The sequence below is a fragment of the Hyalella azteca genome, unplaced genomic scaffold, assembly GCF_000764305.2.
Source record: "Hyalella azteca isolate HAZT.00-mixed unplaced genomic scaffold, Hazt_2.0.2 contig13914, whole genome shotgun sequence".
NCBI classification, from domain to species: domain Eukaryota; kingdom Metazoa; phylum Arthropoda; class Malacostraca; order Amphipoda; family Hyalellidae; genus Hyalella; species Hyalella azteca.
In genome coordinates this window covers 4782-22856 of record NW_025943819.1, presented here as the reverse complement: position 1 = coordinate 22856, position 18075 = coordinate 4782, and the positions used below count along the sequence as shown (strand labels likewise).

Sequence of the window (18075 nt, the reverse complement as noted above, 5' to 3'; positions counted from 1 at the left end):
GAATTGAAACTTAAAGGCGATTCTTCGGTGGCCAATCACAAGCAACTAAAAATGCGACCAAGTAATACTGCACTTAATACTTCTTCGTAAAGTATAAAAGTTACACGAAGAAAACTAGTAAGGACATTCCCATCGAACAGTTTAAAAGAAATTGGAAGGAGCGAGAACGCAATTTATTGCACGAGAAATGTGAATCTTTCAAATAAAACTAATTTAAAAGCTATCGGATTCGTCCAGCTTGAAGGATTTTAATGTTACCAGCATGGGACGAGGATAAAAAACTTTTTATATTTGTAATGCTCTCGGTAGATAGAAAAATCTTTACTGAATGTACAAAGAAGCATGGTGTTGGAGGTTGCAAATAAACTATTAATGACGAATCAATCAATGTCCAATATCAAGGCGGGAAATAAAAGAGAAAATGGTTCCTTATGCCGAAACATTTTTCGAGAAGAACTTTTCATGCTATAAATCTGAATGCGGGCGAACTAAACATTGTAAGAATTTTACACGTGAATTTACCAAATATTTATTAAACTGAAAGCTACTAAGGTGATCGAAAAAGGGTGATATAATTAGGTTTATTTGTACATACAACCTTTAGCGCGACCTCCCTATTCAGTGGGAGATTCAAATTTCACCCAAGTCATTACGTAAAGAACACATTTCAGAGATGCTGAATTTATTAAATCGGAATTGTGTTAGGTGAACACAATAAAAATTTGAAAAAAGTGAATTGGTTCGAGCTGCTGCCCGGTGGAAGTCCGCAGAAAATCGGGAGCAATCCCCTGGCCAGCGCAAGCCAGCTGTGGTTGCAGAGAAACTGACGCGCTAGGCTTCGTGCCACCCACCCTGTCAAAATGCCGACTGCCGACTGGCTGCGACAAATGTCTACCCAAATAAATATCTCAGAAACTAGAACAAGCTGAATATTAAAGTCTTAAATATGAGTCCAATCTTAATGAGATAAATTGATCAACCTAGCAGTTGTGTCCTTAAATATAATAATGTCACCTTAAATGGGTAAACTTGTCCAATTTAGATGTAGTTGGAAGACTAGGAGGGTTTTATTATTTGGGTTGAGAGTTATGAAGTGAAGGCAGTTATCCATAATGGATACCCGGCCGGAGCTACAAATTGCCACAACACCCTGAACCTCATCAAATAACGGGCAACCACCCTGCAGCATCCGGTCCACTCCTGAGCTCTCACAGAGACCCGTCCTCCGTGAGAAGATACGCCATTGCCGTGGCCCCCACACCTCTAGGCTGCCACCCCAGACGAGACGCATGCTGGAAGTCGCACTCCATAGTGCAGATGGAGTGGACGAAAAAGTGAAGATGCGGCGTCGTTTACAGTAGTAAAGAATCTGACTGGTGGGCGAGTCTCTGAACCGTACTAGAGGCTTCAGCTTCAATCTTCATGTTGGGATATCAAGAAATGAGGAAGGTTGCCCACACGGAATTGCAAGAAATGTTGGGAATGTAGCCGCTCGAATTAAATCGGGAATAACTCAAACCCCAATTACAATCTTCCAACTGAAATTATCTTGGGAAAGATAAGAATTTTATACAATAATTGTTTCAAAAATATATTTTAATAAATAATCTGACATGAGGAAAAATATTATTATGGAGCTTGCTTAACCTGTGTAACTCGCAAAACTCATTGTACATCTATCAACACAGACTAAATTAATGCGAAGTTTCAAACCATTTAGAGGTTAATTTTAATATCCATACAACTCAAGAGGCACTACGCATTACGAATATTCTATGGTAGTTTTCTTTAAAATTCTTCTTCAACCTGTTTTATCGTTTACGGGCGGTAAAGCAGGCGCAGCGGGCTCAGTTATTCTAGCCATGAAAGTCTCGCTTAACAATCTCAGTGCCACGCAGCAGCTACTTGGATTGACCCTACAAAAGTTGCTACGTATACAAGCTAGGAAGCCAGCGCGCGTCTTATTCAAACGCACAATCAGCATCACTGGGGCATTTCCCATCGATTACAGTCAAAATAATAAACTTGGTTCACTGTGGTAAATCCAATATTTATTACGTTACATTATTTCTTCACTGTTTCACAATTTCACTGTTGCACCAGGATGTTGCAGCAGTGAAGTTAAAAAAAATTTCACACAAATAGTAATTAACTTCTACCACCTGACATGAGTAACCGGAGCAATATTGTCACAAGCTTACTTCCCAAAAAGGATACGTTGTAGTGAGCGAAAAATGACTTGCACTGATGGTTGCCGCCACGTCCGACAACTTTACAATGTTATCCGTTGCTTACAAACGTCCTCAGGTTGCTACAAACAATGGTTTACGTATAATTGTATGTTCCCAACTTCCCGGACAGTGACGTACGGCGGTAGGGGGTTAAGGAAATGTTAAATCATTGTCACTTAATGCTGATCCCTCAGGCATCTAATAAATGAATTCGGAACAGAACTAAATTTTCAATAAACCTTTAAAAAAGTGAAAATTTAATCCTAACACGTTCTCAAATTGACGAGATTTGCCAATCACGCTCAAATGTACCGGTAACTCCACGAAAAAATGTAGGAAAATGCAGCACGTCTAGAATACCATAACGTAAAATTGGATCCAAAATACCTGCTATCGTACATAAACGTCTTAAAAGTGGCACTGATTCTCCGCTAATAAATCTGACGAATGTCCGATTCGTTCGACTGAACACAGGCATGCTCATCTGCATCCCATCAGTTGGCGAAAATTCTTAAGAATGCAGATAAGGTAAAGAAATAAAATAGGGTGCACCCTCAAGATCAGCGACCTTCACAAGAGCTGACTCACGACTGTAAATCAGGCTGCAAACTCTCACTAAGTCATGGGATGCCATCCAATTATCTTCATTAGGCTCGTCACAAGACGCGCTAACTGACGTCAAACACAAAGAACTTGACGCTGGTTCGTCTTGACGTTGAAGAGACAGCGTGACGAATGCAGATCTTCTCCGCATCGGACGTGGATCATGTCGACAGGTTTTTGGATTCACCAATATATCAAAAAAGCCAATCGGTTCAGTTGACGTGTCTTAGTCTGAAATCTGTAAGCATTTTGCGAATTCTCGTATGGTCCATGTTTACAATTTTGAGAGCAAGTAAAAAAAAATATCCCATGTAATTTCGCCCGAAGGTTCTGTTACGCACGGTTCAACAATTCAACCTAAAGACTAAAGAGAAATAAACTTGGATTTCAGATAAAAATATTTTTTTTTAGTCACGGAAATTTGAGTGTTTATCGGCCAGTTTAAGATAATAAGTATTGACAATATATAAAGGCTGTTCGAAATTTTCTCCAAATTGCCTATCGTGAAAGGATATCATCAGGGGATGTTACCTACTCATGTTAGTTTTTATGGAATCAAGTGGCATCGCAAAGCGGAGTGAGGCTGAAATAGTTAATGAAATAGTCTTTACGTATATCTACCATAAACGAAAAAAAAGTTTTTGATAGTCAGTCTTGAATTTTTGTAATTTTTATTTGAGAATTCTTGAGATAGCGGTGTAGGCAAATGTTCTTAGCCAGTTGAAAATTTTCATTTAGCCCTTGCAACAAAAGGATCACCTACTGATCCGTATTAATAAAATGTCACAATACATAGCGGAGGTTGCTGAAAAAAAATTAACACGAGGCAAGGAAATTAATTCAATATTACAACTATGATAAGTATACGGCAAACAATGTTTGAATAACATAAAGTATCTCGTGCAATCGATATTCTTCATTCGGGTACCTGACTGGCCACTTGGTACGTGGCCTGAGCATCGAATTCCCCCTCATTGGGTGGTCGGTCGGCCGCTAGTCGTTAATCCAGACACCCACCGCAGCGGGTGTTCCACCATTCAAAGCAGGTTCAGAGCCCACATGAAAAAACAAGTACGGAATCCAGGGTCAGCAGAACTAACACCTTCGCCTAAAATACCTACATAAAAGCGTCAATTTAATCCGCGTCACACATGCAGTGGTCAGATCGAGTTCAGTTCAAAGACTCGAAGGTCTCGTTGAACAACGTGACCTTCGCCTATTTGGCGCTCGACTAGATTCGAGCCCTAAAATTTGATCCATGCATATAAGCAACTCGTCGTCATCACTTACTGCTACAATCAATAAGGAACGCCAGACAAGGTTTGCCAAACACAGTTAAGAAAATAATTCTGAACAAATAAGCAAGGCTCAGGGCTAAATGCTGATGTAATGCAGATGCTTTGCGTGTTTCCTGGTTAAAAATATTCTTGGATAATATGAGCCGAGCATTTAAGCGGCGCCTGACCATGCGGTATGTACGCCGAACAGAACTAAGATGCAACTGGAAAATGCCCTGCGTTTATCTTTATCATGGCTCACGATTTGGCGGTAAGACGAGTGAAGGTCAGTCAGTAATTGATAGCATATCGGTTACGCATGATTGATAGTAAATTAATGAATTATTTTTACGCGTAAATTTAGGTATTACAGCTCCCATAACGAAGGAGCTTCCGAAAAAAATAGCAATAAATTTACGAGAGCCTGATTTTTAGACATGCATTTACGCGAATAGAACTGTTGCGTGCCGCGGGATATCAGACGGCTTATTAGACTATTCTATACTTTATCACAAAGCTAGAATATTTAATTTGACATAACCATCATCACCAGACATAGCGCCTTTGAATGAAGCAATAATGCCTTGGGTTCAATCTTCCATGTCCGCGGGCAATTCAGAAGCAAGGAATGTCGACGCTGGCAGGAAATTCCTGACTACAGCATGGCACTCGGAAGCTGTTGCTCAACTGTTTTGAAATAACACCTCCAGGCGCATGCCGCCGCCACTTCGTCTTAAAACTTGACTTACCGCTCAAAAAACTTGCAGTACGATTCATTTTTGCTCATAGTCAGACTATATTTGAAGAAAATTTGATTTAACTGCTGATCCGCCCTCTGAAAATTGAGCTCGAAATAAGAATGAGATGGCTACAGTTTACTCGAAACAACTGCGCCGCTGAGGTGACACATTGAGAAATAATCTCGGTATACGTTGAGTATACAAATAATTATACTAACAGCATTATTATAAAAAATAAATAAAGTTCTAACTCGACTCTGGAAGGAACAACAGAAGTCGAACTCACGCAGATAAAATTAATGTTTGTATCTCCAAACCCAAGGTTGACGTCAACTATCCATTAACTGTCATTGCTGCACAATCAGGTCGCATACATTAAGAATTAACATTGCATCACGTAAATTAAATACTGACTGTATGTTTGGTCTATCACTTCATTACAAGACTAAACAAACGTATAATAAAAATACGTACAGAAACTATGCCTATAAATCCAAGGTTGGCCAATGAATTCCGGTCTAGGTTGTCAAACAACACCTCGGTGAAGAAGACGCCGATTGTCGAGTTAGGACTCGGCAATATAAATTCCTGATGGTCACGGTACGATCACGGCCTGAAGTCCTCTCTACCTAAATGCAAGGACGATAAAAGCCTCAATATTTTCAGTGAGTTGGGAAAACCATAATAAATGGACGTTACGGTGACACCTACAAGTGAAGACGATCTAAGAAAATTGTTAAGCAACTTACGTGTCTATAAACATATTGTCACTCAATTTATTAAATTAGGAAATTATTTGGCCCTAAATGAATGGTTAAAAATGTTGTAATTAACCCTAGTATTATTTGTAACACTCATGCTATCATGAAAGTGGTTTTTCACGCTAAAAGCAAAGATGAGGATCTGTTAAGCGCGGTGTTCGATACCCCCCGCGAATGGCAAGTTGGCAACCCAGTGAGTCGCAAGCTTCGACCGCAGACTACCTCCTACCGACACGTTCAAGTCTGGACTGACCGCTTGCCTGTTGCCTGACTTGCCTCCCACCTGCCTAGTGCGCTCGCTCAGAGCTAACTAGCCAACATCGCTACGAACGGCCTGCAACACCTCTGGTGCCACTATGTTCAGATCATTCAAACTACCGGAATAATACTCAGAGATTGACATATTAGCTCAAACTTAGGCAACAAAACTTCCCAATTATATGCTGAATGACTCGAGATGATGGGCGTGAGGTAGCAACCTTATTAGCCACTAGTTTCAATTTTAAACTAAACAAATTTAATAATTCAAACAAAGGATTAATAAATACAAAAATAGGCTGAGAAATATATTTACAATTCTTATACGCAATCAAAATTAAGCGAGATTGATATTTTTATAAGTACCAGACCCAGAAACACCACGGGAAGGACACCACAATTAATTTATAAATTTTTACCTATCTACGTAGGGACAACCGAATATGAAACTGATGGACCGTACGTAATTTATACAAGAGCTTTGAAGCACAAGGGCGATGAACTTTAATGAAGAAACAAATGTGAACGAACAAACTTACAACGAACGGTGCAGCTCTTGTCTCACTCAGAAAGCTTAGCAGTGCGACACAAGTCAATCTATGCGAAGAATCTACACAGCACTTCTTACGCTCTAATTGGTGCCACTGCCACTGCCACCGAACGGAAGGTGGCTCCTAGCATACCAAACTCAAGAACTACCAGCCTGTGACTTACTATTTCTTACCATAAAGTAGATTTAAAGTTGCTATAGTTAGCACGTATCATGCAGTGTAAAATATATACATTGTGTAAACTTAGATTTTATTATCGGAGCCGAATGTAGAATCTGAAGCAACACGTTTTTTTCGAGGTACTCAAATGATGGAGCTACTGCGACGGGGAAACCAAACAATGGGTAGAAGAATTGAGAAGTCAGTTATATTCCTTACTTCTTGCATCGGAGTCGGTTGCCAGATGTTTACTCGTATTAATATGGAGAGAGGAAATTCTAGTACCTAGTTGTAATGGATTGGTGTTCATCACAACAATAATTAAATGATAGATCTATGAGACAACCGGCCTACTTCGATGCATGACACCAAATATAGGATAATCTCACACGCTACCAGCAGGAACAACGGGTTTAAGCCCCAAGAACGTGGTTAAACTTTCACATCAGTAGTCACGAGATGCCTATTGTATATAAATAAAAGCATTTACCGTTTCTGATCTGACGAAAAATAAACAAAAGCGATCCGAATTGTCAGGTACTTCATTAAATTGACGATTGTTTACATAAACAAACTTTACAACGCGAATAAATGACGGAAATTCGATGATTGAATGTAGATTATCCATAAAAACGAACTAATCTCACCGACTTAATCATTAGTAAATTTAGTCAGAGCTCTTTCCATGCATCGAGACCATTATTTTATAAGCAACTTATCAGCAACACACTTCGAATGCCTGCCGAAAAATTGAATTTAAATTAGACCCTCTCATCGTAACGATGACAAAGTAACAAGTTCTTCTAGCTGATCATATCCACGGATCAAACTCAACTAAAAATTTCAAATGAAATGAGGTCCCGAGAACATCAAAAAGGCGAAAACCATCAAACGGTGATCTCCAATAGCGAATGATGACCTGGAGTCGTTACCAAGAGATTCTCCCATACGCGTCGTTCACTCGACACGATGATCATCGTCTTCAGCATCGCTGTCATTTTCGTCGCTGTCGTCAGCATATTTAATTCTGCGTCTACGGCCGCCTCGACCACCTGAAGACTTGGCGCCACGACGCTTCTTCGAGGAGACGCGCTCGTCCGATGAGTCTGGCTCATCAGCAGCCCCGTCGCCAGGTAGCGCTGATGGCAGAATAATTCAAACAATCCATTAATACTGGTACTTGCCGACATCAAAAATAATGTTATTTAACTTATCTAGGAGTATTTTCATCAATTTCTGTACCTACATTTCACTTCAAAGTATTAGGCATTAATTTCGACCTAGATACTATACTATGGGAAGCTGTCCGTTCTTTCAACACCCGACATTACTGCAATTAGAGGTTAGTAACTTTCCTCGTTAAAGACATTCACCAGCCAGTTTTGAAATATTTAGCGTTCTCCCAAATAGTTATAACAAAGTTAATTAAATGCAACATTTAAATTTAACAACGAAATTTAAATAAATAAAGATTTTGATATGATTATAAATATTCAGTCTAGGTATTGTTAAAGGCCGAGGTGTTGGTGTACCTAAATAACGATTCAAGACTCACATTCTTCAGAGGGCGGAGGGGCAGCTTCCATTTCTTGCTCAATTTTTTGCCTGGCGTTGGTGAAGACGCTTTGCAACACAACGGAGTCATCATAAATGATGGAGTTTTCTTCATTGTACTCCTGGGCATTGCGGCATAAAAGCATGAAATCGTCCTCCAAGTCTCGCATACTCTCGTACCTGGCGTCGTCAATCCGGGTGAGGATTTTTTGTATATCCATAGGACGCTTGATCACTTCGTAGTAATCTGCGAGGGTTCGGCGCGATGGCAGCTTCACGAACGGGTCACTCAGAACCCGACCATCGGCATTTGCGTACTTAATAACGATGTCCATGACTTTCTTGAGATACTTGACGAGGTGTAAATTTTTAGGGTTAGGTTTCTCCCTAGCAGGCCGGCCTCTTTTCTTGGGTTTTGAAGGCTCGTCGTCGTCATTATCTTCGCGCTTGCGGCGACGACTTTTACTTGATGATGATGAGCCACGATTGCTCCTGCTGCCTCCACTGCCACTTCCAGCTCCGACACCGCCGATTCCACCATCACTACCACCACCACCAGATCTGCCATGGTTACTCATATCTTCTTCGTCGTCCTCTTCCATGTTAGCGCCAATTGCGCGCAGCCACTCTTTTTCCGTGAGACTTTCAGTGTAGTCAACTTCTTTCTTGCTTCGGGCTCTTCGGTCGCCCAGCTCCTCTTCGGCTCCCTCCTCCTCATCTTCGTCCGTCTCTTCTTCTTTTAACATCCATTCAGGTAATTCAGTCTCACTCATGAGGCGTGGCTCCGTTTCCTGTGCACGTCGTTGAGCATCCATTTCTTGGAACTGCTCGAACTCTTCTTCATTTCTCGCCAACATTTGATTCACGGTCTCATCGTCTGGAACTTCGTTCTCTTCCTCGTCCTCCTCATCATTAGACAGGATAGCCTGCAAGAACTGACGACGGTCAGACCCTGTACTCTTTTGATCGAACATGCCAGCTTGGATGACTTTCTCGTCCATGTTGAGCTTGTAGCGAGCAGCTGCCAGAATACGCTCCTCGACGGTGTTCACGGACATCAGACGCAGTACACGTACCTATAAAAAAAATTAGAATACTTTTTTTCATTTCCTATATGCATTCGTCGTTCCATTCAAACAAAATGGTCACTGAGTGAACGCGAGTCTTTTTGGTTTCTTGATATCTTAAAACTCTTGAAGCGAGACACTACTTGATGGTGTAGTTTTGGACGGCCTAATCTTAGCAAACTTATTCACTTCCAGACAGCAGAATTTACAGACACAATCGATTCTCAAGAAAGTAATGAGATAAAGTTAGAAAACACATTGAATGTAACGAAACAAATCTACTTCATGCGATGACTGCTAAGAAAAACATATGTTATCACATTGCAAGAAAATTCGCTAAAACAAGAATCGAGACTATTAGCGCTATTATTCAGCAGTTAATTACATAACTAAATTATACTACTCCAATTTGAAGTGCAAGCATCTAACCTCGTTTTTCTGCCCAATTCTGTGGGCTCTGTCTTGAGCCTGCAGATCCTGATGAGGATTCCAGTCAGAATCGAAGATTATGACGGTATCGGCAGACTGTAAGTTCAGACCAAGTCCGCCGGCGCGCGTCGACAGCAAGAACAGGAAATAATCTGAGTTCTTATCATTGAAAAGCTGCAGCAACTCCCCGCGGTCGTCAGCTTTCGTCATGCCTGCAGAAAATAATAATTTTTTGTTTTAAAGTCTTTTGAAAATCAAGCAAGATGTTACGCTCTTGGTTACAAATGGCAAATTAGATAACTCGAAAAGAAGTAAAATATGAATGATCTATCAAGCAGGAACATGGATATGTTGTAGGAAAACGCGTCTCACCATCAAGACGTAGGTACTTGTAGCCACGGAAGTTGAGGTAATCTTCCATGATGGTCATGAGTTGTGTCATTTGGCAGAAGAGAAGAATTCTATGCTTGGTGGCCTTCATCTTGGGCAAAATGCGGTCCATGAGCTCAAACTTTCCAGAGGCTCGGTACAAGTCTTGGCCTTGGACGATGCCACCCACAAAACCTTTGTGTTGACTGAAAGATTCTTCAATGTGCCGGAACATAAACGGATGGTTGCAGAGTTTCCTTAGTTGCATGATAGTGTTCATGAGAGCCTTAGTGTTGCTCTTGCTGCCCTTCTTAGAATCCTGGCACAGCATGACTCCCTTGCTCTGCATGGAACGGTAGAGCACTTGCTGCAGGCCAGAAAGCTCGCACTTGACGATGTACTCCACTTTGTCAGGCAACTGAGACTCTACTTCCTTCTTCAGGCGGCGCAAAAGGAAAGGACGTAGCACTTTATGTAGACGACGGATAATCAAAATGGTTTCTTCTTCGTTCAGCTCGACCTTTTCACCAGTGGTGGCAAAAGGAGCATTAAACCACTGCTCGAAAGTAGAGCATGATTTGAAAATAGATGGCAGGAGGAAATTGAGCAAAGCCCAAAGTTCAGGAAGCTTGTTTTGAAGAGGAGTACCCGTTAATAGGAGGCGATGAGGCGCGTTATAGTAAGTGTTGAGGGTCTGGGTCAGCTTGCAGTGATGGTTCTTCATCCTGTGTCCCTCGTCGATGATCATGTACTTCCAGCGGAACTTGGCTAACACAGCCTTGTCTTTGATGACGTACTCGTAGGTGGTGAGCAAAACGTTCAGCTTTGTGGACTTCATCTGACTCTGTACGACGCGTCGCACTGACGGGGAACCTTTGTAAGGTACCACCTATCGATAACAAAAGAATGTTAAAAAAGATTAATTATTTTGTCCTAAACTTCGTAGATTTTCCTATAAATTTTATTGCAAACGTATAATTATTGATTAAAAAATTCGGAGGCTAGACGAACGAATTCGGATGAACCTAGTTAAAAAAAAAATACAACTCGGTACTCACAGCAGTGAGTGACAGAGAGCGCATTTTCTCGTCGACGAAAACTTGAGGTCACGGACAGACGGACGGACAGACGGACATGGCGAGCACAATAGTGCATTTTTTCCATAGATGAGAAAATGCGCTAATAAGTGCAGATTCAAAGTAAACTAAAGAAGGATTTAATTGGAAATTGGCCATGAACGTAACAGGTTCATGAAAATTCGGTCATCCTTAAACAAACAAAAAAGTTCATGTATTTTCCTGGCCGAGATCAAAGTGAAATTTACTTACGTTTACTGAAGGTGCCCATTTGTTGAACTCGAGAGCCCAATTGGACATGGTTGAGAGAGGTACAATAATCAGATATGGTCCATTATTTTTCTTGGTCTCGATGAGGTAAGTAAGCAGAGCGATCGTCTGGATAGTCTTGCCAAGACCCATCTCGTCCGCCAGAATGCCATTGAGGTTATTGTTGTACAGAGACACCAGCCATTCAAGACCCTGTTAAATCGAAAAAATTTGTACTCTTGGAAATTTCATTATGTCGCTCCGACCAGTGATAGCAAAGTTGTGGTAACATGGATACACAAATACTCTTTTTCAAAATTGCGCCAGTCTAATGCACGCACCAATGACATCATACATAATCGTGAACGGATAACAAAGGAATGCTCTGTCAATCAACTTATAATAAATTAGCAATGGATAACATGGGTAAATAAGTATAAGAAACTGACTATGAGGAACGTTAATATGACAAATTTTGAGGCTTGCACTATCAGACTAGCCTTGATTTGGTACTCCTTAAGGCTGCCATTGACAAGCATGGTGGGTTGTTCCTTTATCTCCTCCTTGATGGTGTGAGCGATGCTGTAGTAGTTCGCTTCGCCTCCCGCGTTGCGATACTCGTCATCTTCAACCTTGGGTTTAAGCTTCTTGACTGCAGATGCAGCAGCTGCTCCCTCCTCACCCTCTTTCTCGGTGCCTTCTTCAGTTTCTGGAGCAATAAATTAAGTTTATAATTAAACTGCAGTTTTCCGCTGAAATAACGATATTCTTTAGTTTACTAATAGCAACATGCTTGTGTTGGTCACTGGCGAGTCCTATAATGACGCTGGTCGTCATACGTCAGGCCGACATAATTTAAAATGAAAATAATTTTAGATGCAATGAATAAAACTTATAGTATGAATGATCACGTAATTTGCTACAGAATAAGGGCGCAAAATTCCGAAGCTTTAATAAGACGAGAAGAAAATGAGAAAGGTACATCTCATGAATGACGTCAGTGAATTTAAACTATCGTCCATGCACATAACCTCGACACATCACTTACGCTATCGGACTTCAATAGAAACAGTTCATTTTATATAAAAACTTACATATTACAACACTCAAAACAGCTTTGTAGCCATAATTTGATAATCGAATCTTAAAAATCATGTTTCTGACCCTTATATGGTATTTGGTGATGAGCGGCGAGGTAAATGCCGTATTTTTTGAGGAGCAATTTTTGTTTCATTGACGGTAGCACATTTTCTCCTTCCTGCGTAAACCCGTACACAGAAAACTCTTCCACATCCGCCAAGCCGGGACAACAACACAATTAAAATGAATATACCTACCTTTCTCTTCATCACTCTGGTCATCTTCATCATCAGGTAGGACCTCCCAGCCAGGGTTCTCCAGGAGGAACTGTTCGAGGTGCTGGGGGGCTGGTGCCTCGGCCCCCATCAGGATGCGGCCCGTCGAGCTCTCCATGATGCACACGAAGGGTACCTGTCCGCCCTCGCCGCCCGCACTCTCAGCGGCCTCTCGAGCGCGCCGACGCTCTTCGCGCTGTCAAAAACGTAAAACCATCAAGTATATAAATAAGGAATAAAAACTAATCATCAAAGTTTCCAAATAATAGACTTAAAAATTAACTTAATGCATACTTTTTTCCTATTTCATACTAGGGCAACATGCTGAAATACAAATTCTTGGTAAGTAACATGAGTCAGAAAAAAAGAAGTCTCAAATAATGTGTTTGTCAAGTGAAGCGAGAAATTCATCGCCAAAAAAAAAAAAAAAACTGTAAATCATCATGCAATACAAAGGAAGTCTGGATTATAAACTGACCACTTTCCTGAGAAACTCTCTGTTCTGTCGCTTCTGCTCGTCTTTGTGTTGCTTAACCATCTCAGTGAGGCTTGCAATGAACTCGTCGGTTTGTGAGAGCAGGTAAGCAAGGCGCTTGTCTTTCTTCTCATCAATGAGCTTCCTGTATCCCTCCTCATCCTCGAGCATGAGACGCCGTAGACGCTCCTTCTCAATGCGCTCCTGTTCCTTCTGCTTCTCGCGCTCGGCGTTCTGGTGGTACGTCACGACCGCCTTGTTTATCTTGCCTATCTTCTGGGTGTTCTGACGATGGAACTCCCTGCCACAAAATAGCGGTAATGCTTTAAAGTGGTAACTGATACCGAGTTGAGAGTCTACGTATAAATGAGAGTCTGTGCATAATTTTATCGTAAAAATTGAATCTGTAATTACATTATCAAAGTCAAATATATTTGTGCTTTGATAATTAAAAAGCAAATAAAAGCCAAAAATATTTGTGCTCATGGAGGAAAATAACTGAGAAAAATACTCCAATCACGTAAGTTAGTGAATTCAGATTTCCGTTTCTCAAAGAAATTTTCTCCATTTTGTAACATAAATCCACAGGAGATTTGATCAAAAGCATTTTTACATTTTTATTTGCTATCATCCACAGAACAAGAAAAATTACAATTGACCCTAGGGAAATAACATAATAATTATATAGAGAATAAGGAAAAAAAAGTCTCACTTGAGCTCCCTGCCGTGCTGCAGGACGGCATTGAGATATTCCTGATGTTTTTGTCTCTTCTTTCTTTCAGCTTCAAGTTTCTGTTGCTTCTCAAGCTTCTCTGTAATGCGGGCCTCACGCAGGCCTTGACGCTTGGTGCGCTTGTAGGCCTTCATGTTGATGGCAGTCTCCAGGGTCGTGTCCGCACGATTACACGCCACCACCTCATAACACAAACCATAGAGTTAGGCTCACAAAATATTACACTAATATACATCTGGAAAATACATTGAACATATTACAATTACATGGAAATATGAAGCAAGATTCAAATTATTAGACCGTCAATGCAGACCAAATGCTAACAACAGCATGAATTGATTTCATAACAAAACCTTATAACTGCTTTAAAATAACCACATCACGTACGTAAAACAGAAACTTAAACTCTCAAAACCGTGCCGTTGTGCTGATTTATATAATCATACCAAAGAAGATTATAACAACAGCAAATAACGTCATCGTAACAGGAAAAATACACATAAAAATATTTCATAAACATAAGTATATATAAATAAATGTAAAAAAATTTCGTGTACACAGAACATTAGTTTCTGTTTGGTCTCAACATTGAAGGACACTAATAGAGCGAGACTCTAATTGATGATTCTTTAGAAAAGAGCAGCAAAGGTAAGAGAGTTCTCAAGGCTTTTCATATTAAATCACATAAATCATTTCATATCATAATAAACTAATAATTCCATATCGCTGCGTCTTGATAAGACTTTAATGGGTAATTTTTCAAAGAAAGCAATTATTATCAGAGATGTTGTCATACCTCAGCACGTAGTTGCCGCTGGAAGTTGAGCAGCCTAAGAGCCCTGAGCTCAAGCTCGGCCTTCAGCTGCAGCTCCTCTGGGAGGGAGTTTGGCAGGTTGCTGAGATCTTCCATCCGTTGTGCGATGCGGGCACCAAGCCTGTTTGTACATTATAAGAAATTAAAATAAAATTTTGAGGAGTATTGTCTATTGTGGAAGACCTAGGCTGATGTCATAAAATATCGGTTTTAAGAAGTCAAGTAGGAAATTTAAGCTGGACGGAAGAGTCAATAAAAATATGTAATCAGTCTAACCTGTTCTCGCGCTCTTGCAACAGCAATAGAGGATCAATTCCTGCAGGCTTGGCAATGGGTGTGACTCTACTGGTCTTGCTGGATGGTGGGCCTCCAGGGCCAACTCCCTGAAAGAAAGTGTTACATTACTGCGAGATGTTCCAACAAATCTTTGGCAGTGTGCCATGAACTGAAGTTGCAGTGTAAATATTGTTTACTATATTATCAAATGAAAAACTGACTGACTGAAAAAGGACTGACCATCTTAATTGATAATACAAAACAATAGTTCCTCACGGGCGGTCGCTGCGCAGCAGGTGATGGAGTGGGTACAGCCACGGTCGAGGTCGCAGAAGGTGGAGCAGGAGCTCCACTTGCAGGTGGAGCAGAAGTGGTGGCTGGAGTAGGAGGCCCCACAACAGGAGACCCTGAAGTGGGCGATGTTGTTGGTGGGGTCTGAGGAACAGGGGATGCTGTGGGTGGTGGCTGAGGAGGCATACTGCCATTGAATGGAGGTCTCATGGCACCGGGTTGTGAAGGCTGTGTCTGTATTGGAGGAGGGGTTTGTTGAGACATTCCTGAAAGAGGAAGGCGTGGATGTCCTCCAGGAGGCATGCTTCCTCCTGCAGGAGCAGGAGGTGTGCTGGTAGGCAGGCCCATTGGTGAACCACTGCCAGGAGCAGGTGAAGGAATGCCAGGAGCTCGAGGAGGCACGTCATTACTTTCAGGTCGACGCCCCTGCGCCACTAGAGCAACCTGGCTGGGGACTGGTTGAGACCGAGCCAAAAACCTGAAAATAAGTGCAGACTCCTACAGTTAAGAGGAATTTTTTTGGGGGGATGAAAATTGAAGTTCAAGTTACAACAGCTAGCATAACATCAAGGCCAATCAGATTGACTGTCATTGTGCTAATGGAACTGAACATGACACCAAGAATATAGGATTGAAGTCCATATAAACACACCTGTAAGCCATTATCTGAGCTCTTAGTTGATGCATTTGTACTCCAGTGACAGGTCCTGAAGCCATTGGTGCTCCCCTGCCATCTCCTGAAGGTGGATATCCTGACCCTGCAGCTCCATACTTGGCACGCATTGAGAGGAGATCACTGTAACGTGGATCTCCTTGCATGCCTTTGTCCTCCATGGTGTTGATGGCTTTTTGGAGAGCATTGAGGCTTTCCTGTGCTGGATAAATACCACCAGGCCCACTAGAGGGACCTGAAGGCGGTTGACCACCAGGATATGGTTGCTGGGATGGCCAACCTCCAGCACCACCAACATAGCCACCGCCATGAGGACCTGCAGAGCCAGGCGGCCCTGGTGGACCACCAGGGCCATTAGGAGGGAGCCCGCTGGGATTGGGTGCCATTCCTGGAGGCCCCATTGAAGAGGGGACTTGTGGAGGACCCATGGGAGACTGGGAAGGAACTCCTGCTGGAGAAGTGGCTTGAGGTGGAGGAGGCATAGGTGAAGGTGCCTGCTGAGGTGGGCCCATTGGAGAGTGGGCAGCCCCAGGGCTGGGGCTCTGGCCAGACATATTCTCAGAATATTCTTGCCACCTGCAATAAAAAATATTCATCAAAAAATGGTTATAATTATTAAATAACTAACCTGAAGACATACAGAATAATTAATTAGAGTCATTACATATTTGAAAGACACTGAGCTTCTATTAACAATCTAAGCTTCATATTGAGGTGGACAAGTTGTCCTTGTGTCAACAGTGATGATCAATGTGTTCATGTTGGTTGGTGATCAATGTGTTGATGTTGGTTGTGTCATCTGCACAACACACATTTATTTATTAAAAAATAAATAAACAAAAATTTCCCTCTGTTTTTAAAGTTAAACATTCTGGCAACAAAATATTTTCAACAATATAATGAAATACTGAGAATAATTCTCATTTAAAAAAATCACAGGCATCCTAAAGTTAGGAGCAAAGGTACAAAAATTTTGTTTGATCAGCTGGGCCTTCCTCTGTCCCCTCCACTCTTCACTGCACAGGACTCCACTCATGACATCCTCCTCCTTCTCTAAGCCTCCCCACACTCTAAATATTTTTTATATTCTTAATCACAGCCACACTTGCCTCAATCCTGATGGCATATGAGAGACTTTTCAGTTGCTAATGATTGATAATTTCCTGATGTACATTAGGATTTCATCAATATCTTGTGTATTCTAATAGTTCTAATAGTACAGCACATTGTTGCTGCTATATATTTACACAGGATACTTTACTAGAAATAATATGCATTCAAAAATGACTTTTAAAAGACACCACTTTTGAAGAGATCAGTGCCTCCAATGTTACTAATGTAAAATGAATTTCTTTATTTTTTTAATATATAAGCATTTTTTAAAAAACATTTTCTATTGTATACAGATTTTTTTAAATTATTCATTCTATCTATTGATTCATGCATTGCCTCTGATTTTATGCAAAATTTCAGATTGATTGGACAGGAAGAAATTTGTAAATTGTAATGCACATGCATCTGTGACAAACATCGTGCATTGATATACCGTCAACCAGGGCTACTCGGGACAATTTCGAACATTTTTCATTCATAACTTCTTACCATGAAACATTTCATAAACAAATTTAGCCTCATTTCAAAGCTCTTTGCAAGAGCTATCACATGGCTTATAAAAAAAAATCCATTTGCTATTCGTAAGGTGCCAGAAGCAAAAATAGAGTGTCCCGTCGAACGGGGCTAATCGGGACACTTGGAATAAAACTTCATTTTAAAACATTTGAAGCATGCAGAGTGTACTCATCCATTACTAACAGTACGCTGAAGTCCTCCTCTTTCATTGTAGATGATGTAGAGGTAGAATAAATGACATTTTCTGTGATTTTTACTTCTTTTTTCATTTATCGATATGATATTACCATATACATTAATCACCGTATTATTGATGCAATATTACCGTATCCATGAACATGCCATTGAGCATTTACAACTACCTTGTCCACTGCAAGCTTCATATCAGCAGCCTTATAGCATTTTTTCTGTATCTGTAAGCTTACAGGATGGCTTGTAATTTCACACCATTTTAATTGGGTTAAGTGAATTTACTATAAAAAAGGATCGTGAAAAACATACCTGA

The 18075-nt window shown here is 41.0% G+C and overlaps 1 protein-coding gene across 1 annotated transcript; it reads right to left on the bottom strand.

Moving 5' to 3' along the window:
- Nucleotides 1-6165: 6165 nt before the first annotated feature.
- On the bottom strand, nt 6166-16527 carry LOC108667894 (ATP-dependent helicase brm). Its single transcript, XM_018154995.2, has 13 exons — nt 15921-16527; nt 15254-15746; nt 14978-15084; nt 14684-14822; nt 13867-14069; nt 13158-13455; nt 12662-12875; nt 11825-12033; nt 11328-11537; nt 10003-10888; nt 9631-9842; nt 8136-9210; nt 6166-7719 (listed from the first exon to the last, which is right to left on the bottom strand). Exons 1-13 carry the CDS (start codon nt 16493-16495, stop codon nt 7538-7540), a joined length of 4803 nt encoding a protein of 1600 aa, XP_018010484.1. The 5' UTR covers nt 16496-16527; the 3' UTR covers nt 6166-7537.
- Between the last annotated feature and the right edge of the window lie 1548 nt (nt 16528-18075).

What these genes read in the sequence shown, in the direction of transcription:
- LOC108667894 (XM_018154995.2), bottom strand. Translation starts at nt 16,495, where the DNA reads ATGTCTGGCCAGAGCCCCAGCCCTGGGGCTGCCCACTCTCCAATGGGC. An exon ending in CAGCACGGCAGGGAGCTCAA is followed by an intron (nt 13,456 to 13,866) that starts GTGAGACTTTTT and finishes ATTTTGTGGCAG; the next exon opens with GGAGTTCCATCGTCAGAACA. An exon ending in CCCTCCGCCCTCTGAAGAAT is followed by an intron (nt 7,720 to 8,135) that starts GTGAGTCTTGAA and finishes TTCTGCCATCAG; the next exon opens with CGCTACCTGGCGACGGGGCT.